At 36.7% G+C, this 22,824-nt stretch overlaps 3 protein-coding genes and 1 pseudogene across 8 annotated transcripts; 2 read left to right on the plus strand and 2 right to left on the minus strand.

The window, feature by feature from the left end:
• The first annotated feature begins 720 nt into the window (after window positions 1-720).
• On the plus strand, window positions 721-2,765 carry LOC125210431 (uncharacterized; annotated as a pseudogene). The gene is made up of 4 exons (XR_016137000.1): window positions 721-1,000; window positions 1,974-2,058; window positions 2,139-2,292; window positions 2,439-2,765. The product of XR_016137000.1 is annotated as an uncharacterized LOC125210431 (transcript).
• Window positions 2,766-3,343: 578 nt separating this feature from the next.
• Window positions 3,344-7,735, minus strand: LOC125210827 (bZIP transcription factor TGA10-like). 2 transcript variants are annotated; one of them, XM_048110425.2, is made up of 11 exons: window positions 7,297-7,734; window positions 7,136-7,221; window positions 6,701-6,780; window positions 6,495-6,575; window positions 6,256-6,324; window positions 6,101-6,160; window positions 5,918-5,995; window positions 5,762-5,831; window positions 5,334-5,605; window positions 4,922-5,161; window positions 3,344-3,646 (listed from the first exon to the last, which is right to left on the minus strand). In XM_048110425.2, exons 1-11 carry the CDS (start codon window positions 7,470-7,472, stop codon window positions 3,497-3,499), a joined length of 1,362 nt encoding a protein of 453 aa, XP_047966382.1. In that variant the 5' UTR covers window positions 7,473-7,734; the 3' UTR covers window positions 3,344-3,496. The 2 variants fall into 2 exon arrangements, with proteins under 2 accessions (XP_047966382.1, XP_047966383.1); XM_048110426.2 differs by lacking the exon at window positions 6,495-6,575 and having other exon boundaries at window positions 7,297-7,735.
• Window positions 7,736-14,349: 6,614 nt separating this feature from the next.
• Window positions 14,350-16,982, plus strand: LOC125211828 (FT-interacting protein 1-like). Its single transcript, XM_048111766.2, has one exon. The coding sequence runs from the start codon at window positions 14,496-14,498 to the stop codon at window positions 16,815-16,817; it is 2,322 nt and encodes a 773-aa protein (XP_047967723.1). The 5' UTR covers window positions 14,350-14,495; the 3' UTR covers window positions 16,818-16,982.
• A 623-nt stretch (window positions 16,983-17,605) lies between these two features.
• On the minus strand, window positions 17,606-21,645 carry LOC125213274 (FT-interacting protein 3). Of its 4 annotated transcripts, none has more exons than XM_048113725.2 (4): window positions 21,397-21,644; window positions 20,867-20,932; window positions 20,400-20,466; window positions 17,606-20,193 (listed from the first exon to the last, which is right to left on the minus strand). In XM_048113725.2, exon 4 carries the CDS (start codon window positions 20,170-20,172, stop codon window positions 17,854-17,856), a length of 2,319 nt encoding a protein of 772 aa, XP_047969682.2. In that variant the 5' UTR covers window positions 20,173-20,193; window positions 20,400-20,466; window positions 20,867-20,932; window positions 21,397-21,644; the 3' UTR covers window positions 17,606-17,853. The 4 variants fall into 4 exon arrangements, with proteins under 4 accessions (XP_047969682.2, XP_047969683.2, XP_047969684.2 ...); XM_048113726.2 differs by lacking the exon at window positions 21,397-21,644 and adding an exon at window positions 21,255-21,361; XM_048113727.2 differs by lacking the exon at window positions 20,400-20,466 and having other exon boundaries at window positions 21,397-21,645.
• Between the last annotated feature and the right edge of the window lie 1,179 nt (window positions 21,646-22,824).

Raw genomic sequence — 22,824 nt, forward strand, 5'->3', positions numbered from 1 at the left:
AAATCTATTACAACAACTTTTATTGATCCATCAATTATATTTTCATATTTGAAATCCAAAAAATTATTTTCCAATTTTACCGATTATATCATTTTTGTTATAAACTTAAAAACCTATAAACTTTAATAATATCTTTTGAATTATATCTTCTTGAATAGAATTTTAAATGGTGAAGTCATGACATGATCGGAAGAAAATAATTTGTATATGTAAGATGTTAATATTTTACAAAAATAAAATGGACCCCATATGAAAAAAATTTGTAGGTAAGATAATAATATTTCATTAAAACAAAAATTGAACATATATAATTTAATTTTTTAGATACTACTACTATTTTAAATGAAAATATCTACAATTGAATATAATCCAGTTTCCCTCTCTCGCGCATAATCCCCCTTTTCTTCGGATTGGTCCGAAACTCCGAGGGGCGGTATTGTTGTTGTTGGAGTACAGAATCGTCTCTCTCTCTCTCTCTCTCTCTCTCTCTCTCTCTCTCGATGCAGGTTGCAGCAATTTTGATATTGTTGTGTTGGAAATTGGAAATTTTAGCTCGCTAGATCTGAATTTCAACTTCTTGTAATTCTTGGTATTATAGAAGTATAGAACTCCTTCCCATTTGGTTTTCTTGTACCAATTAGATCCCTTTTGATGTGGGATTCTCTCACACAGCCCAAAATTGACGGAAAAATCTAGTCTTTTTGAAATGGCGGCTGTTAATATGTGGTGGATCATGTGTATGATGCATTGCTGCACAGAACAAGGATTAGCCCTCCATTTTTCTCGAGGGGATGGCTTGGAGAGAATGGTAAATCAAATGTTTCCTGAAATACAAGGTCAGAATTGGCCTGAAATATAAAACTGCTTGTTTGAGAGAAGGGGTGTTTAAGACCCCTTGTGACGAGCTGCTTCTCAATGCATTGCCACACTGCAAGAGTTTCCTTTCTCTCCCACAAATCTTGCAAGCCGCAGAGGATGCCATGTGTTGTTCATCTTGCTGGTATTTTCATTGCTTTGTTTTGTGTTCCCGTGATGCTGTTATGTGTTGTGGAAACTTATTTGATTTTGGAATTGGTTGTGTTGTTTTTAGTATTGTGTTGCTAGTCCTGCCCTATGTGTGTGTGTGTATTTGACTTGGTAATTGTCATTAAACGAAGCCTTTGAATTGGACAATGGTGTTGTATTTAGAGCTGTGTCATACTTCATTAAGGGGGAGTTTATTTTTTAGGATTAGCCTAGATAGATTGCAGTAGGTCAATCCATTGTTTAGTAAGGTGGATTGGAACTTTGGGATATTCTGAGGCCTTTGATCATTTGAGCTAATTTTGCTTATTGATTTGGAAATGGTTGTGTGTGTTTGAGTATTGGTGATTTCTTTACCATGAACCTAGTGGAAACCTCTGAATTGAATGATGGAGCTGAACTTAAAATTATGTCATAGCTTGATTAGATGAATGCCACTATTGAAGGGTCGATGGTGGTGATTGTCTTGATGAAGATGTTAATAAGATTTGAGAAGGGAACTAAGTGGTCGTAGCCTTGCTTTCTGCAATATTGTTTTGCATTTAATAGATCCGAATTGGTTATGAGTGTGGCCACAGCTTGATAAGCAGACATTTGCATATGTGTAGGTGATCTCAAATACAGAAAACACAAGAGAAGGTTATAGAGGAAGAGATTTTTTCTTTTTTTCGTTGCAATTTTCAGCGAAACTAATTAACTTGTGTGATCATTGATATATGCAATTGGTCTGATTGTGATAAAAGAATGAGGGGGCATTTACTCTTAGCAGTAAGATGGTTAGATAAAATCATCCAATGGAGTGATTGATTTTGAATTCATTTGACTATACGATCCTTCATATATTCAACCTTATGTTTTATCAATCTATCCTATAACACTTCCTAAGATCATATGGATTGGATACATTGGACAAATGATGATAATGCGGGGCATATGTCCTGTCGTTTCAGGCACAGGAGACCATTCATTTGAGCGTAGGTTACGTCTTGGTGGGCCCCTGCTGAAGGAAAACAGAGCAGCTATGGTGCTTGAGAGGTGAAGTCGAACTGTCATTTTACCTCAACCCACAAGTTTTCATCAGATTATCGAGTTTTACTGAAGCAATGCATTTACAGCCCTTTCTATGGAAGAAGGCGCCCTTTGCAGCAGTATGGTGCAAAGCTGTTGTGTGTTAGTGATTTGCTCCTATTAGGAAGTGCCACCATCGAAGAGGCCCGCAGCCTTCTGCATTGGTTAGACTACGAAGCTGGTTTTGGTAGGCTAGTATGGGTAAGACACGTGGCTCATTTGCTTAGCTCTTGAAAGAATTTTAAAGCATGGAGGATTTTTTGATTGACTTGTTTTGTCAGTTGTGAATTTTGCTCTCGTATATCTGCAAATATAGGTTGAACTAAACGGTAGGCTATTATTGGCAGGACGATGGGTATCTCCCGAAACACTCTGTGTTGGTGCTTCAGAAGGCATGGCCAGGGTCTGAAGTAAGGTGGGTTTCTGGCGGCCACGTCTTGTCTTTCCTTCTTCACAATAGGGAATTCCGTCGAGCCATTGTGGACGGACTTGATAGACTGGAATATCCTTCATGATATACAGTACGCGATTAGGCTAAATGGTAAGAGTCTTCTTAACGCTAACTCACATTTAATTTGTACTTGAACTCAAAGGTTGGTTTATCTTTTCAGTCTGATTTGTGTTGTTAAAGGATAACCTTGTTGAGAAACGCAATAAAATTGTGAAATTGTTGAGATGTGTTTGTTCATTTTTGCCATATGATATGAAAATCTATCTTTTTTTTTCATTGGCAATAAACATAAATTTTGAAGGCCACACGATGTATTAGAAACCGTGACCTTAGGTCTAGACATTAACCACTCTACCATTAGGCCAGCACACGCACACATGGTCTATCATTGTTGCTATAAAGGGGAGAGAGTGAGAGAACAAAAGAGAGAGTGGTTGTAAAAGAAGAAAGAAACAAATAAAATGCAACAAATGCAGTTGAACTAGTCTATCTACACCAACCTCACACCTAAGAATTTTCCACATATCAAAATTTTCTACTTATACATATATATTTATTGTGTGGTTGTATCAGTAAAATCAAATTATTCATAAATAATCGAGGTCCCTTTGACAACTTAAGTTGTAACTCCCCCGTATCATGCACCCTACCTACTAATGATAAAGTTTAATTAACACAAAAATATAATTAACACAAAAATTAGTCTTAACTATATTCCATTTTCTCAGTGTTCAAAAATCCTTTCCTATTTCTCTTCTTTGAATCACCAATTTCCTAAATAGGCTTCCACCTTTCTGCATGTAATTAATATTTAACTACGTCTTTATAAAATTATCCAACAAAATTGTCAAGCAGAAAAACTAAAATAGAGAAAGTTTGAACTAGTTCTATATATATTGATGCCTTTAACTAAACTAGGGCTTTTCAAGGACACTACATTTCTCGGCGCCGGCTTCAGTCATGGCGGGGACGGGTGAGCCAGAGGGAGCTGAGGGCACGGAGGCGGTGGAAGTATTCTCCGATGGCCAGAAAGCACCGCGCTGCTTGGCGGGTCGTCAGAAGTTGATGCAGCCGGTGAAGGGTTTGCTGCCTCAAGCTATCCGCCTATAATTAATTCAACATTTTTTTTCTTAATTAATTATATTTATACAAAAAAAGAAACAAGAACAATTGCAAAATTTTACTAACAACAACAATAATAGTAGTAATTAACATTATTGTTGATGAGTGCTACTCATGCATGAATGTTGACTATAAAAGTTTTAGGTAGCAATATTAAAACATTGAAAATATATAAAAACATTTTTCAGTGGATAAAGTTATATTTTCATATAGTAGTCCATTTGATTAATATGCACATAAAAGGTTGTTCTTGATTGATTTCATCATTTGATGTCTAGAGACAAGGAATAGTCCTTGTGTTTGGTGTATGAGTAGATTTATAATATTTGGAGGGAGAAAAAGTGTAATTTCTTTCTTATTTTATTTCTTGGCATGCTTCTATTTAGATTGTTGACTAGAAAATATAACAGAGGAAAAATACTATTATTCGACTCAACTAACTATACACTATTTTATCACCGCTAACGCGTGTATAACATGCAGAGGCGTAACCTTTAGTAAAGTTTATTCAACGAATTCAGTTATTTTAAATATACAATACATTAATAAAAAGAGGACTCACTATACTGACGATAAAAAGCTAGTAAATATCAAGAAATTAACGCATATGCAACGAGAATTTAATGTGTATTATATATAAAAGGTTGATTGCTAGAAAATCATTATGTATGCGCATGCTCATTTATCCATCAAGAAAATTAGTTAATTCCCATATTATAAAGAAATCAAATCTAAAAAAAATGAAGATCAAAGAATTTATGGTGGATGGTCTTTTTCATGGTATTTCCAAGTCAAAGAGTTATGACAGTGACATCATGCACAATATGGCCCCATATATATATTTTTATATAATATTTGTAGAGCAACATCACACTAAGGATCTTGGGATAATTAGCATATGATCATTTAAAGCTCAAACACATATTTCCTCCCGTCCCTAAAAAAAACAGTCTACTTTTGCTATTTTGGTTCGTCCCTTATAATTAGTCTACTTTTATTTCTAACAAACTCGATTCCTCTCCTTTAATAGTTTTGCATTAAATTCATACCGTTGCCAATTTCTTTATTTTTATTCTCCTTTAATATTTCCGCATTAAATTTGTACCGTTGCCAATTTCTTTATTTTTATGGGACGAAGTAGGTGTATTTCATTGATAACCTAACTAAGCCACACATTGATCAACAACATTACAAGAAACAAGAATAGTACTCCATAAAAGCTTATAAATTGAGATGAATAATAAATTAATAAGGTACCTGTCTAACAAAGCCTTCGAGAGTGGAGAGTTTGTTAATGGCGACAGCCATTTGCGCCATGTATGTGTTCATGTTTGGCGGAAGAGTGAGTGTGTCACAAACTATGATTTCCGTGAGAGATTGGTTCAATGCTTCAAGCCCTTGAGAGAGAGCTTCTTCTGCTTCCTGCGTCGACTGCTGCAGCCCGTAAATCCCCACCATTTGCTGCTCCGTCAACGGCTCCACCTGATTCATTACTATCTACATAGACATACAAAGTGAAAGAATTCAATTTGATCTAAAAAAAGTTCAATTCCACATTTCAATTTAGGTTTTTCGTTTTTTTTGAATTTAGTTTTTTTTGAAATTTAGGGTTTTTTTGAAATTTAGGGTTTTTTTGAAATTAGGGTTTTACTTACGTAAGCAAACAAACCTTAATGAGCTCCGACGGCCGGACGCCGCCCATCCACAAGAAGCAGCGCTCGGCCGGGGTCCGCCACATACCCGAGAAGATGTGGAAGACGTCGGACTTGACAAGCACGCTCTTGAGGCCGATCATCTGGTCGTAGTGGGCCAACGAGTTATCGATCAGGATCTGGAGCTCGTTTTCTGGCCGGTGCTCGTGGACGGCGCTCCTCAGCTCCACCATCAGGTGGTGGTGCTCCTCCAGCCACCGAGCGTACTCCATGTCGAACAATGCCGCATCTTGGAACACGCAAAATTAAATCAATTAATTAAATAATCAATAATTAAATTAGCATAGAGATTCACGCCCACCGCGACTTTTTTTTAGTCATGTTGTCGTCACTCTACCAACTAGACCACATGCGGGGTACGTTTTTATTGCGAAAAAGTTTGTACCTGAAGATATGTTGGTACAAGGAAGGCCTTGCTCTCCACCTGCATTAGCATTTACTCCCAAAAACACTCCCTAAAGAAAGAAAAATAGTAGTATAAACTTTTTTAATTATGGAATTGAGATTAAATTAATGGAGATTAAATTAAATATGACTATACTTGTGATCTAGCTCTCTGAATATCATGTTCTAATTGAGTAAGCTTCATTCTGCTTGACTCCAATTGCTGAACATAAGCCTGCATCAATTAACATAGATTATAGAAATTATTAATATTGTATAGATCAATAAATTAGAAATTAATCAAATTTCTTGCTTATTCATTGCTTAAATCAAAACTTGCCTTTTTCCGAAGCCTGCTTTTCCTGGCTGCTTCTCTATTTTGTGCAAGCCTCCTCAGAGTCTTGCATACATACATTAGTAGTATTAGGAAATTAAGAATTGAAAAAACACAAAGATAATTATTTAATTCGTGAAAAAATAAATAAAATGAAAAACCTTTGGATCAGGTGTTTTTGGACCATCTTGCTCTGAGCTTGACGTAGGCCCTTTGCGATTTCCCTCACGCTGCAATTAAGTGATTGAAAATCAATAAAGGAATTAATTAACTAATCCAAGTACAAAATCTTAGTTACATGAATCTCATCAATTAATTAATGGGATATCATTGGATTTGTTACAAATGGACATTTGTTTATTACTAGTATTTAATTATTGCAATAATTTAATATCATAACCTTAACTACTTTGGCCGGTTCTTGAGCATAATTTCTGTGATTAGATGGCTCAGATGATTTCTTCGAACCACTGCTTATTGCCTACCAAAAATACAAGATTAATTGAATTCAACAAACCCACCATCATGATTTAAACAAGAAAATGAAATCAATAAAATAGTGCTTTTTTTTTTTTTTTCCTCTCTTGTTGAAATTTGATTAATTACCTTGATGATTGATGGTTTTTGTGATGGATCTACATGCATGGGCTCAGAGGGGAAAATATTGAGAGTGTGTGGCCTCATCTCTGCAGAAATTCAGACACAAATTTAATCTAATTTTAATTTGCTCAATTAAATAATTAAAATCAGGAAATAACTTTTATTCAAAAAGAGGTCAAACAAATTAAATTCGTACATACACTAAGTTAGCAGCAAATTCACATTTCAGAAGTTTGTTACATGTCTGTCCAAATTTTGAGAAAACAAGAATCCTTAAAAAAAGAGCACATATTCTTTTTTTTTCTCTAGTAAAAATGAAAAATCTTTTCGAGGATCTGGTCAAAGAGAGTACAAATCTCTCAACAAAAGGTGAAGAAAAAATTGTAAAAATTCAAAAATAAAAATTATATACTATAGTTAAAGGTATATATAAATGTTTACGTCGTTGATCTTGATCTTGGCCGTCGAGGTAGAGAAATAGAGCTTGATCTAAGTCTCCCAAGTCGTAAGCACCGGATTCTTTGCTTCTGATGAAACAATCATACTTAATAAAGAAAAAAAAAATTGAAGTTGAAGAAAAAAGGGAGGCGAAAATTGCTTACATATTGAAGGGTGTGGATGATGAGGATGATTGCATCATCCCGAACGAAAACATGTGATTGTTATTTTGATTTTGATGATGATTGATTTGATCATCGTGTTGCATCTGATGATGTTGAGCTATTTGTGTAGAGTGATGATGCTCGTTGTTGTTGTTGCTGACCTTGTTTGAAGCCATGAGAGAGAGAGAGAGATATGAAAACCTAGAATCTTGATTTCATTTTCAGTGGCTTTATAGAGAAATTTGAGATCAACATAGTATAGATAGAGACAAATTGTGAAATCAATTCAAGGAGAGAGAGGGGTTGAGGCGGTTATGGAGTAATTGAAGGAGATGGGATGATACAAAGAAATGGAGAGAAGAATTGAATGCAAAAGAGGGAAAAGACAAACCCTATTTTAAGCTCTCTTGAAAAATAAGAAGACTTTCTCTACCCAAATTCAACTATATCACTCAATTATCTTTAATCTCTCTCTCTCTCTCTCTCTTAAAAAAATTGGTTTTAAGTTTATTTATATATTGGGTGAGTGAGTTTGGAGATAAACAAGTCCGAGAAGCACAAGCAACATTTGGTGTGGTTTACTAACTTAACACGATGATCTCTATTACTAACCGTGTTTAAATAATTCCATACTTTTAAATTTGTGTTAATTATATCATTCATATTAAGTCTATAGAATGTATTATATATGGTCAATTTTTCGATTTTTTAAGGTTTGATTACGTATATACGGAGTACTATATTATAAAATTTTAATAAAATGAGCGCTCCAAATTAAATGAATTGCTTATGTGGAGCCTTAAAGGCTTAATTAATCTTTCTTCTACTTATATTAGTATTATATATACTGTATTCTTAGCAGCTTCAAAAGAAAAACGAAAGAAAAATGTCATACTCATATATATCGGAAATTACAGAAAAGAGAACTTGACATAGTAAGGATAAGATAAAGGAAAGATATGAACTTATATAAAAAAAAATTATACAGCAAATATGGAGAGATAATTTGATTTATGCTGCAATTAATTTTTTGTTTCCGAATTTAATAAATGGCATAAAAATATAAAACTTAATTCGTATTGTTTTTTTAGCAAGTTACCTCGATGGGGTAGCTATTTTTTTTGTATAAATAGTTCAATTCCTCAATTAACTGCTTTAGTCAAACTCTGATGTGATTTTGATTGATATATAGATTCATCGTTTTGAGACCGGTAATCATTACATCAAAACTTATAATGATCAAAAGATTGAAGAAATTCAATTTTATTTAATTACAATGTCTTGTGTCTGTGTACTTCGGGTTATTTATTTCGTATCGCAAACAATTCCATTACCAAAATGATAAGACAAACAACTAATTAAATTAGTTGTTCGTGGAAACTTCGAAAGTGGCCGAAATGAAATGGTTAGTTATGTGCTCTATTTTTAAATTTGGATTTATTTACAATGATAGTATAAACTGCACAAATTAACATTTAACTAATTAATTATCACATAATTACCGAGCATCAATGTGCGAGGGCCAAAGAATATAGAGCAAAGTTCGTGGTCGCTAAATTTATTGGCAAATTCTTAGAAGTTAGAACCATGATGTGGCGCATTGGTATAACGAGCAAATTTTGTTTTTGCAAAATATTTTGGTAGGAAAATTATGCCAAAACTTTTTAATGTTTTTTGTTCTTGATAGATCGAATTATTTCTCAATCGAGCACCAATTTGTAAGCACAAAAATAACATTTGCTTTTTAGTAATAACATTTTTCAAATTTTTTAATAGTCTCGTAACTCCTTTTTTTTTATTAATTGATGATAGGTACTATAATTTGCTTTTTTTTTTTCTTATTTTATATTTATGTATGTAAAAATCATAAACAAAAAGTATAATGATATAAATCTTAAATTGATTTCATACATGTAATTTATTTAAATTTTAATATAATAGACTTTAATTCTGTTGGAACAATTTGGATTAGGTAAATCAGCAACCATCTTCCATCACAAATCAGTATTTACTTATTTTAATTTAATGTTAATGATTTAGGGAAATTGCGCAGCTAATACTTTCCAACTACTCCAATACCATAGGCACTTTGATTCTATTTTATCACAATAAACAGGACGATGGAAATTGGTAATCAATAACAGTTTCAATTCTTTTTTTATCACAATAAATAGGAGGATGGAAGTTAGTAATCATTGACTGAGCACGTTTGGTTTAGAGCATTAGCAAGCGTTCTATCTGGGGCATGATGTCCTTAGTTATTCATAGAGTTCACACTATTTTTAACTATTTTTTATTTTATTCTTAACGAATTTCCATCATTTGCACCCCAAAAGTCACATTTACATATACAAATATGCTTCATTTTTATACAAAAGTGATTGTAAACATGTGACACAAACCAACCTATCAGGAGACCAAATTGAGCCTTGATAAGCTCAATTGCTTGGTTATGTGGCACATTTTGTACTGGCATCATAGCCGATCGGACAACGTTGGGTTCGCACCTGCCTGCACCGGCTCCTGCAACTGGCTAATTGCGACCTCCTTTCATCAGTCTCACGTTGGCTGAATTGGTCAGCGCTGCCATACGACGAGTATTGGCCACTCGATGTGTGCTTCGTCCATTTGGAGCCTAGCCCGAGTTGGGCTATTACTAAAATTTAAGAAACCACAAAATTTAACGCAAGTTTGTATCTTACTACATTTTTGTATGCATGTGAAACTAAAAATAGCATCACCTAAATGTCATTGATTATAAGTAATTGTATGAAGTTGACTTCAAGAATTCATTCAGAGTCAAGACTTCAGATAGGTCTTGCTTTTTTTATAAAGCTAAGCTAACTGAAACAGGTATTTTATTATCAACGAATTAATACAGATTCATTGCATCAACCGTACGTCTTAGAATAAACATGTTTTTACTCTATAATTAGTTTGTATAGGGCTCTTTCAATGTGAGAGTTATGCCTATAAAGAAACATGATGCTATATATGTATACTTTATGGTTGCACTTGGTCAACTATATCACCGGTTTAATTACATACTCTATTAATTAATTGAAGTCTATGGATCTTTGTTAACCATTACCACAATGTTATGTATGTGATCTACTTCAATGATTCAACCATTTTTCTCACTTTTTTCTCAATGATTGCTAACCAAAACCTTAATCATACAGTACTAATTTAGTTCCTGTAAAGCTTCCTCTAATTATATTTAAATGTTTAATCTTCAAAATGAATCATGGAAAGAAAAAAAATCCTTATCTAGCAAGACGAACATAAATGGATTAATAACATGAACTTTATTAGGATATAAGATTTGAAAACAAAATATCAAATTATAAGATTTCAATTTTCCTCCTTTTTTAATATGTGTACAAAATGACATCTTTTAGGGAGCCTCAAAACGAGATTACATCATTAAAATAAGTATTTTTTTTTCTTTTTTCCTTTTTTTTTAATTTTCTTATATTAATAAATAAAACGACGTCCATGATTTTTAGCAACACCAAGAAATGTCATGTTGTACACAGATGAGAACATTAAAAAAAATTTAAACTTTGTAGTAATAATTTAATATTCCCTATGTCCCTAACCAATAGTCTTCTTTTTTCATTGTAGGCTGTTCCACAAAATTAGACCAAATTTAATTTTGGCAAATTTTTCTCTCTAATGAGGTTGGACCATTCTCTACTAGCAATACTCCAATCACTTTTTATATTTATTTCTTTCTTGTTTTACCAGTTTTACATTAAAATACGGGTTGCCTCCAAAGTTTCTATTTTTATGGGATATATAAATAGTCTTTTCTCAAGTATAAGTAATAGATATGAAAAATAATCCAACATCCATAATCATCTAGTATATTGTAGTAGCAAATTTTACCCACATTCAAAGAGTCATCCTGCGAGCTAGAACGTAGTAATAGACAATAAATTGACCTAAATCATAGGCATATAGTAGTTGCTAAGAAATTAGAAGATTTACCACTCAGATTCTCATAAAGTAATGATTTGCAAAGATCACATATGGCTCACTAAACTGGGAAATAAGATTATGCAAACAAGTAAGACATGTTAATTTTTAGTATCTACTCTAAACATCAAGTCTTATAGCACTAACCAAAATCCCAACAAAAATATATAATTAATTTATATATAATGAAGTATCAATTCGTATATATATTCTCCTTTCGCATTTATCTTTTCGAATGAAGTTGGTATAAAATGGAAGAACAAGTCATACAGTGCATATGACTTTTTCTTGTATTCATAAAATACGTGATAATTAGTGATAATAAAGAGACGAAGTAAAGATTATAAAAAAAATTGGTGAAAGTGTGTAGATCTTAATTTGATGGATCTTGGCTTTTCTTCAAGAATTGGGAACCTTATTTAGACACATACCCGAACTCTATTCATCTATGAATATTCTCAATGTTCCACTAAATTAATGTATAGTACTACATTGCAAACTAGCTAGAAGAAGCCTTTTCAATATAAACATGGAAATTCATGGAAACTCGTCTCCGTGGCTAGTTTCTTAAATTAATAAGTATTTAGTGATTTATGGCTAATCTCTGAAAAAAGACTATTTTTTTTTATCGTAAAGCAATGGCCCAAATGGTAGTATTATTCTTAGGGCTCACCTAAAATGGCCTAATAATTCTATTTTTGGTTTTCCTATAACACATATACTCTGAAAGGTCAATATTTATTTTCTGGTGGGCCCATAAGCCATTTTTCTGGTTTCTAATTTCTATAAATATAAATTGGTTGTTATTGTTTGATATTCGGTTCATTAGAATATTTGCTTAGCGAATATTTATTCATTTATTGAGTTTATTAACACGTGTTCATTAAGTGCAACCTGCAATATAAAAACAACCACAGTCACCTCGTCCTTGTTCAATTGATTGTGTAATCACGTTATAATATAAACAATTAAATATGAGATTCATGTAACAAAAATTCAAATTGAATAAACAATATACCAAACATTGTATATATAATTCATTATAATGATCGATATGCTCTTTTAATAGATGAAAGTAGTAAGATAACAATGTTAAATTAAAAAGGTTAAAGTTTAGATTCAATAAGGAAAGAAAAAAAAATACATATATATGTATGTCATATGATGTACTCAACCAATCACAATTTTAAAAAAAGAGGATAAACATGAGATAAGTAAGTAGTTTCCGCAATTAAAATTTTTATGACCCAACTTATTTTATACAATTAAAAAAAAAGAGGATAAACATGAGATAAGTAAGTAGTTTCCGCAATTAAATTTTTTATGGCCCAAGTTATTTGAATACATTAAACCCTATCACTTTATCAGCGCAATTTTGGGCCATGATTTATTCCATACTACACTGGGTCCACTTATATAGTTACACAATTTAGTTCTTTTTAAGACCCACTATATAAGGAAGAATAAAAATGATAGTGTATTTTAATTTTTTCAATAAGTTGATATAGTGAGCTGTAATGGATATAAATATAATTACCTCCGTCCCTGAAAATTTGATACAGTTTACTATTTTGGTCCGTCCCTTAAAATTTGATACACTTCACTTTTACCATTTTTGGTAGTGGACCTCATATTCCACTAACTCATTCCTACTCACATTTTATTATAAAACTAATACTTTAAAAGTAGGACTCACATCCCACCAACTTTTTCAACTCACTTTTCATTACATTTTTTAAAACCCGTGTCGGGTCAAAGTGTAGCAAATTTTGGGGGACGGAGGTAGTAATACTATACTAGTAGAAGAAACGGTCTAACACCACTCTGAGTAGAATTGATTGTACAAATAAATTTGAAAACCAAAACAAACTAATTTCTAAAGATGAAACAAAAGGAATCCCTTTTAGATTTGGATGATTTGTTTTTCCTATACTCTTTCTTTTTGACGTGATTTATGTAGAAAAATTATTAACAGCAGGTTAAAGATACAAAAAAGAATAAAGGTGCAGAAAAAAAGTTGAAAAAGCGTTTTCTACGAACGTGGTCATGGTATGTGCCTAATTCTTTTAGTACTACATTTTTCCTAAGTTGTTCAACTTTTTATATCTAAAGTACAATCTAATGTACACATATATTCCATCTTTTGTAGTAATTGATTTGAATGATTTTTTCGAACTGAATTCAAGTTTTGAAATCACACATTATCTTAATTTGACCAAATGAGCATCATGCATATGTCAAAATCTTGATACTACTAAAAAGCTATATATTCCATTGTGTATAAGGAATAAAGGAAATATATTGAAAATAGGCATCTAAATTTAGTGCATTATGTCACTAAACAAATGCAAGAATACTAAACAAATGCAAGAATATCAGGAAAAAAGCAAAACTTACACATGATATTGAAGTGTAAAGATCACTTTTGTCATCATGGATTTCGCCATTGCAACACCTTTTTGGTTAGTTTATGGAATAATTCAAAGTTTCCCTCCCATTTTTCCGTAGCATAATAGTGTGTTACTATTTTGATTTAGTACTTCATCAAAACAACCTATCACGCGAAGAATGATAATGAATGACACCTTACTTCATAAAACACTTCTCATCCATTTAACAGGTCCAAAATTCGAATAGTATCTCACAAACTTTGCATGATACTCACGGGATTTAACCTATTATTTGGCGAGGAAACGTTTTACCAGTGAGTTACTCCCTCCCTTTCCTAAAAATAGATATTCTTTCCTTTTTAGTTTGTTTCATAAAAATAGAAACTTTTCATTTTAGAAAATGAACCCTACAATCCACTAACACTAATTCCACTGCATTTTCTCCTCCTCCCTCTTACTTTGCCCATTTTTTCTCTTCCTTTCTCTAGTTTTCCTCTTCCTCTTTGTTACTTTACCAACTTTGTATTTAAACCCGTGTCGTTTCCAAAATTTCTATTTTTAGGTTACAGAGCGAGTAGCACGTAGGACCTTTTTCTTCCCTTTATGTTTATTATAATTACATACTATATGCATTAAGCACATAGTGGCCAGCCTTAGAACAATGCTTTTAGACAAAGCAAAATGCTTTACACATAAACCATTCAATCCAAACCTCAAACCCTCAAACAAAGTTGTTACCAGTAATAAACTAAGCTCATCACTTCAAATCAACACATTATTTCAAACATCAAACATTTCTTCACTTCCAAATCCAAATCCAAATCCATCATGAATCCCCTCGACGACTACCGAATCAAAGACACAAAGCCGCGGCTCGGCGAGCGCTGGCCCCACGGCGGCAGCGGCAACCGGAGCTGGATCTGCGGCGACAAGATCAGCACCACCTACGACCTGGTCGAGCAGATGTTCTACCTCTACGTCCGCGTCGTCAAAGCCCGCGACCTCCCCACCAACCCCGACCCCTACGTCGAGGTCAAGCTCGGCAACTACAGGGGCAAAACGCAGCGTTTCGACAACAAAACCTCGCCCGAATGGAACCAGGTCTTCGCCTTCTCCAAACACAAAATCCACTCCTCCACCCTCGAAGTCTCGGTCCGCGACAAGGAGACGCTCGGCAGAGACGACTTCCTCGGCCGAGTTCAATTCGATCTCAATGAGATCCCCACGAGGCTCCCTCCCGACAGCCCCCTCGCCCCGCAGTGGTACCGCCTCGAGGACCGCCACCGCCTCCTCCGAGGGGAACTCATGCTCGCGGTCTGGATCGGATCGCAAGCGGACGAGGCCTTCCCCGAGGCGTGGCATTCGGACGCCGCCGCCGTGCATGGCGACGGAGTTTTCAGCGTCCGGTCCAAGGTGTACGTTTCGCCTAAGCTGTGGTACCTCCGGGTCCACGTCATCGAGGCGCAGGACGTGGAGGGGGAGGACCGGAGCCAGCCTCCGCCGGCTGTGTTTGTGAAGGGTGTGGTTGGGAATCAGGTTGGGAAGACTAAGATTTTCCCGAACCGGACCGCGAACCCGGTTTGGAACGAGGATTTGTTGTTCGTTGTCGCGGAGCCTTTCGAGGATGTTTTGATTGTGACGGTAGAGAGTAAGGTGGCCCCCACGCGGGACGAGGTGGTCGGGAGGATGAGCGTCTCGATGAACGCGCTGGAGCGGCGGATGGACCACCGGCCGGTCCACTCGCGCTGGTTTAATTTGGACCGGTTCGGGATGGGGGATTACATGGAGGGGAAGGGGCCGAAATTCTCGACGAGGATCCATTTGAGGGCATGTCTGGAGGGCGGGTACCACGTGTTGGACGAGTCCACGTTGTACATTAGCGACCAACGGCCTACCACCCGACAGCTGTGGAAGCAGCCGATCGGGATTCTCGAGGTCGGGATACTTAGCGCGAACGGGCTTCTCCCCATGAAAGTGCGGGACGGGAGGGGTACCACGGACGCATACTGTGTGGCCAAATACGGCCACAAGTGGGTCCGTACGCGGACGGTAGTAGAGAGCTTTAGTCCAAAATGGAACGAGCAGTACACGTGGGAGGTGTACGACCCGTGCACGGTGGTCACGCTAGGCGTGTTGGATAATTGCCACTTAGCGGGCGGGAACGGAAGGGACTCGAGAATCGGGAAGGTCCGGATCCGGCTATCGACACTAGAGACGGATAAAATCTACACACATTCATATCCATTGCTAGTCCTACAACCCTCAGGATTGAAGAAAATGGGAGAGTTGCATCTTGCATTTAGGTTTACTTGCATTTCATTAACACAAATCATATACTTATATAGTAGGCCACTATTGCCAAAAATGCATTACATTCAACCATTCACAATAAGTCAATTAGATAAATTGAGAAATGAAGCAATGAAGATTGTTGCATCAAGATTAGGGAGAGCAGAGCCTCCCCTGAGAAAAGAAGTGGTAGAATACATGCTAGATGTAGACTCTCACATGTGGAGCATGCGGCGTAGCAAGGCCAATTTCTTCCGAATCGCCTCCTTCTTCTCGGGCCTAATCGCCACGAGCAGGTGGATAACACAAGTTTGTCAATGGAAGAATCCGATCACCACCGTTCTAGTCCACGTCCTCCTATGCATCCTCGTGTGCTACCCGGAGCTAATCCTCCCCACCGGCTTCCTCTACATGTTTTTCATCGCGGTGTGGAACTTTAGGCTCCGGGCTAGCCACCCTCCGCACATGGACACAAAAATGTCTTGGGCGGAGGGAGTGCATCCGGACGAGCTTGATGAGGAATTTGACACGTTCCCAACATCTAGACCACAGGACGTGGTCCGGATGAGGTATGATCGAGTTAGGAGCGTGGCCGGGAGGATACAGACCGTGGCGGGGGATATGGCGACACAAGGAGAGAGGTTTCTTGCATTGCTAAGCTGGAGGGATCCAAGAGCAACCACCATTTTCCTACTAGTTTGCCTTTGTGCAGCTGTTGTTCTCTTTGTTACTCCTTTCAAGATTGTTACTCTTTTGGTAGGCTTGTTTTTGCTCAGGCATCCAAGATTTAGGAGCAAGATGCCTTCAGCTCCGAGCAGCTTCTTCCGTCGATTACCCGCTCGAACCGATAGCATGTTGTAGTAACTCTTATTTCTGAGTTTTTTCCAGTCTCGTATTTTGTTTCATCAGTCCATGTTACGTGTGCAACATATTGACATTGCACTGAAATAATGGAGATAAATATTTTACAATAATTAACACTATTTTTTTATAATTACCAATGGTATTCATCAATGGGTCCAGTCACTATTCCTTGCACTGATTTAATATTTTACCCATTCTCTACTAATGTAAAACTTTATTCACTGATTAAATATTTTACCCATTATCTACTAATGTAAAACTTTGTTCCATCTTTGACCTATTCAGAGTAAAATAAAAGGTTAATAACATCGAAACTAAAGAAATTTGTCAGATTGTAGCATATGATTTGGACCAACTTCTCTAACTTAAAAACTTTTAAAGGGTAAAAAAGTATTTAAAAAAAAATATTTTTCTCCACTTATTAACTTAATTCAGAATTTCAGCAATAATGCACCTAGTCTTCCATGAAACATGTTTAATGTCTCCACTTTTTATTATTTCAACTAAATAAATGCCCACTTTACTCAACATAATAATGAAATAAATAAAATAATGGATCACTTGTATATGGTGCATATAGGCCACAACTAAATTATTTGGTATTAGCATATATTGATAAATGATAGTAGTAACTACTAACAATGAAATAAACGATGCAATATGAAATTTACCAGAAAATCCAAATAACTACAAAGTCTACAACCAATTAAAACACACAACTTGTACAAAATGAGAGAGAAAATAGGATCAAAATTTAGCAGAATTTGACATAATTTCACTTCGAATGCAAGAACAGGTTGAAATTATTGAATTGAATGTCAACCAAGGAAAAGAGATTAGCATGGATACGTCTCAAAATAACCACAAATCCCTCAAAAATAAAGAAACAACCTAGAATTCCAATGCATTATGCATATTCATGTTTTTTCATCGGCTACAACTTCATAACCACGCCCCTCTTGTCAAAACAGCAAACAAGCTTCCTCGCCGGCATATTCTACGCCGTCGACCGCCCCCAAAAAGCCCGAGCTGCTCACAACATGCAGTCCGTCCTCGCAGGCAGCCTCCGGAAGAAGTTGAGGGGCACGGACGGGAGCTTGTACCGGAACCTAGGATGTCTCAAGACATAGAATCCGCCGAGGAGCGCCACAACTTGGAACGGCGTGACATAGAGGACGGAAGCCGAGATCAAGCAGAAGATGACAAACAGGGCTGTCGCGCGAGGGTCCCTCCAGCTGAGCAGGTTCTGCAGCCTCTCCCCCTGCGTCGCCAAGTCGCCCACGACGGTCTGGATCCGCCCTGCGATGCTCCGGAGACGGTCGTACCTCATCCGCACTATGTCCGCTGGGCGGGAGGTCGGGAATGTGTCGAACTCCTCATCGAGCTCGTCGGGGTGGGCGTTGTCTGCGCAGGAGAGGCGAGTGTCCATGTGGGGCGGGTGCCTCGGCCTCCACCGGTAGTACCACACCCCGATCAGAAACAGGTAGAGGAAGACCGTCGGCAAGATCAACTCGGGGTACATAACGAGGATCAGAAACAGGATGTGGATGAGCACGGTGGTGATCGGGTTCTTCCAGTTGCAGATCTGATCGAACCATTTCCCGACAGCGACCAGCCCGCTCATCACGCCCATGATACGGAAGAAGTTGGCTTTGCTCCGCCTCATGCTCCACATGTGAGACCCCACGTCGAGCATATACTCGACCACCTCCTTTCTGAGAGGCGGCTCAGCCCGATTCAGCCTCATCGAGACGATCTGAGTCGCCTGGTGCCTCAAGCTATCGAGCTGGCTAACGGTTAATGGGTGGATGTAGTGCATTTTAGGCAGCAGCGGCTGCGAGTACAGATGCATCATGTTTACCAGAGACGAGCAAGTGAAACGCACGGCTAAATGGATTTCTCCCATCTTCTTCACCCCAGATGGGTGCAAGACGAGAAGAGGATACGAATGAGTGTACACACGATCCGTTTCCAGAGTGGAAAGGCGAATCCTGACCTTCCCGATTCTTGAATCCCTTCCGTTTTTATCCCCACCATGCAAATGGCCATTATCAAACACACCAATGGTTACGACAGTGCAAGGATCGTACACCTCCCAAGTGTACTGCTCGTTCCATTTAGGAGAAAAGCTGTCGATGATTGTCCTAGTCCTGACCCACTTCTGTCCGTATTTGGCAACACAATAAGCATCAGTCGTCGCCCTCCCATCCTTTGTTTTCATCGGTGAAAGCCCCTGCGCGTTCAAAATCCCCAGCTCGAGAATGCCAATGCTCGACTTCCATAGCACTTTAGCAGTCGGCCTAAGATCGCTGCTGTAGTGAGTGGACTCGTCCAAGACGTGATAACCGCCTTCCAGACAAACTCTCAAATGAATCTTGCTGGCGAACTTCATGTCCTTTTTCTTTTCGCCTTCGACTATAATATGTTTCTCCAGATTAAACCACCTCGTATTCACAGGCTTGTGGTCCAGCCTCCTGTCCACGTACTGCAACGGGATACCACATCTTCCAAGAACCTCGTCCTTGTTTGGCGCAACGCGGTCTTCCACGCTCAAAATCAGTGGCTCCTCAAACGGCTCCGCAGCAACAAACATCAAATCCTCATTCCACATCGGATTGATGCTTTTGCTCATCGAAACTCGTGTTCTCAGCGCTTGGTTTCCCAAAATGGCCTTCACGTAAACCTCAGGATACCGGCCTTTGTCGCTTGGCTGCAAATCCTGAGCTTCGATCACGTTTACTCTCAGGTACCAGAGTTTAGGCGAGAGATAGACCTTCGACCTGATATTTGCAAGACCATCAGAACCACTGACCGTCGCAGCATCCGAATGCCAAGCCTCCGGGAATGCCTCATCAGCTTGTGTACCCATCCAGACAGCCAGCATGAGCTCACCCTTCGCCTTCTCGCTCTTCCTGTCCTCCAACCTATACCACTGTGGCGCCAGGGGACTGTCAGGAGGAACCCTTTTCGGGATCTCATTCATATCAAATACAACCCGGCCTATAAAGTCATCCTTCACAACATCCTTATCTTTCACAGAAACTTCAAGGACAGAGGCCTGGATTCGGTCCTTCGAGAAGGCAAACACCTGATTCCACTCAGGGTTCGACTTTTTCTCGAAATGACGGGTTGTGCCCTTGTAGTTTCCGAGCCTAACCTCAACATATGGATCACAACTACCGGAAACATCCTTTCCAGGTAAATCTTTTGCCTTCACAACACGTACGTAGAGGTACTGCATTTGCTCAACGAGGTCATAGGTGCTCGTCAGCTTATCACCGGTCACCTTCCCCCCTCCGAGGTGGGGTTTGGTTTCCTTCAACGAGAAATCTTCGTGCGGTGGCCTCTGCATTTTCCTCAACCTCCTTTATACCTGTATTAGAACAAAATCTGGGATCAGGTTGCAAATACAACATTAAAATGATTTTATAAAAACAGATCAATCGTAGCAAAAATTACTAATAAGTCCTTGATTTTACAAGATTGAGCAAACTCAAAAAACTAACATGGTCTACAAATAGAAAGAAAGCAAATTGAAATCATAGAACTACATATGTGCTTCTAGTTTAGAATTGAAACCTGATATAGAAAAATCGTGAAAGTCCAAAAACTCGAAGTAGTAGTTCCTTCTCAGAGTTCTTCAATCCTATGGGATGAAAGCAAGAAAATACGGGAATAAAGAAAGTAAGAAATAGAGTGATACATAAGCACAACCAACACAAAGGAGAACACAAGCATTGCAAACAACATGAAGCATCATCCTAACTGATTCATCAAGATTCCACAACCAAGATGAATCCACTTAAAATGTGAGTTCATAAAATTAGAGGCAAGAATGTGTGTGAACATATGCATAAACTTTAGAACGTTACAAAACCCTCACTTCCCAAAAATCCATGGATTTCAGCAGTACAATTGCAAGCACTTATGGAACATCCAAAGGGGAATTCAGTCCTCAATGTAGCATCAAATTAGCAACTTGCGCAGATAATAAGCAAAACAACCTCAGAAATAGATTCTTTTAACAAGACAGATAAGTAGAGCACCTTGTGAAGAAGATTCTAGAAAGCCCAAAACACAACCTCAATGCTTCAGATCTGAGTCCTCAAAACCTGTGGAGAAACAAGAAAGAAATCTCAAGATCAAACAGGGAAGTAGATCAGCAATAGATAACAAAAGCACACACAAAGATTAAAAACTTTAAAAAGTAAAACACACACCAACACACAAGCTCTCTCTCTCTCTCTCTCACTCTCTCATCAGAACATCTCAAGAACAAATGTGGAAAACACAAAAATCATTCCAAACAACTCATTCTCTACTCATAAAAATTTGATCTTTGCAGTAAAAATAAAAGCTTTTCAACACAGATCTTCAGAAATAAAAACCCACCAAACCAAAAACAAAAACAAAAACAAGAATGCAGCTAACAACCTAAGTAAGCAAAGCAACATCCAAAGCTCATATTTTTCTCAATGGGGTTTGTGTTTTGAGAGTCAAATAAGTAAAGGGCTTTAAATAAAGATACAGCTGCTAAAGGTAAAAAAAAGAGGGAGAGGGAGAGAAATGAATATACCTTGAGGTTCATGATAAGGTTCTTGAGCAGATGGATTGCAACAACTGAGGGGCAGAAGAAGAAAGAACGAAATATAAAAGGGAGACGAATAAAAAGATGAGAATGGTTTTTGTTCTTTCTTGCCTTTTTGAAGCAAGGAAAAAGAAAAAGCAAAATACACAAAACCAGAGAGTGAACAAACAGAGCAATATATAAATTTTTTCTTTTTTTGTGCAAATTTTCTTGCTCTCAATCGGTCTTTCACGCAAATTGAAATGGTGGGGGACACTGGTCGAGATCTGATGAATCCTCTTTATCAATGCCACCGAACCCAACGATGACCAATGTGTGAAATTTATTTTAAGTTTTACTAAATGTGTGTGCATGAGTATATTTGTAATTGGTATGTTTGTTCTCTCTCCATGGTTATTTTTTTATTAAAAATTCACTATTTTTTTAACTATAACCAGGCTTATTATTGTGAATGGAAGTTCGTGTAGGAGTAATAAATTTATCGTTAGATTTTAAATAGTCAAGTACTATATGAAAGATATTTTGAGCCATTAACTTCAAACAAAAAGAAATATGTAACCATTTTTATATAGTTAATTACTTATAACTTAAATGTAATTTTTTTTTATAGTTATTTACTTCTATTACTTATCGAAGTTTGTGTGTGTAGGTTTACATTATTTGATTATGAGTTATTATTATTTTTTAACTGGTTTCCAATATTTGAGTACGTTTGTATTAATGCATATTAAATCAACTCATTCCGCTCTCTATATATTCTTTCTTGATGTTCTACAAAATTTATGCAGTTTATAATTTCAAAGTTCAATTTCTTAATAAACAAAAACTAATAATTTGAAAAAAAATAAATGTTTAATAATATATATTATTTGTTTGAATTCGAATCAGCACGAAATAAGAATGGAAGTTATTAGCGATCTTATTTTGAGAAGTGGAAAAAAGTATTAAATGATTATATTCGTTTTTGTGTTTATGTTATCATTACGTTAGTACAAAAAATAACGGTGATTATGCAAAAAGTCAATGTATGTAACCGTAATTGGCCCAAAAAGTATTACAAGTTGGATTGTAATTTCAAAATCATTAGACGAGATACATGTGACTAATTTTGCTCTATTATCGGCAATACGAAATAAATTAGAACTGTCACAATAACAATATTAATTAATTCAATAAAAAATATATACCTTTCGTCCACCATTAGAAGTCTCATTTCATTCTGGCACAGTTCCTAATTGTTCAGAAGTTGAAATGTGTGTGCGCATGAATATATTTGTTCTTTCTACTTATTTTTTATTTATTTTTTACTATAAAGCCCACGTATGTGGCACATGTTGTGATTGGGATGTTATTGTTGCAATAGGGATGTGACAAGAAAATAACTAATACTCCCTTTGTTCTTTGTTGCAGAGATAT

Source organism: Salvia hispanica, chromosome 3 (assembly GCF_029641045.1).
Source record: "Salvia hispanica isolate PSC_SH4W2 chromosome 3, Shi_PSC_v1, whole genome shotgun sequence".
NCBI classification, from domain to species: domain Eukaryota; kingdom Viridiplantae; phylum Streptophyta; class Magnoliopsida; order Lamiales; family Lamiaceae; genus Salvia; species Salvia hispanica.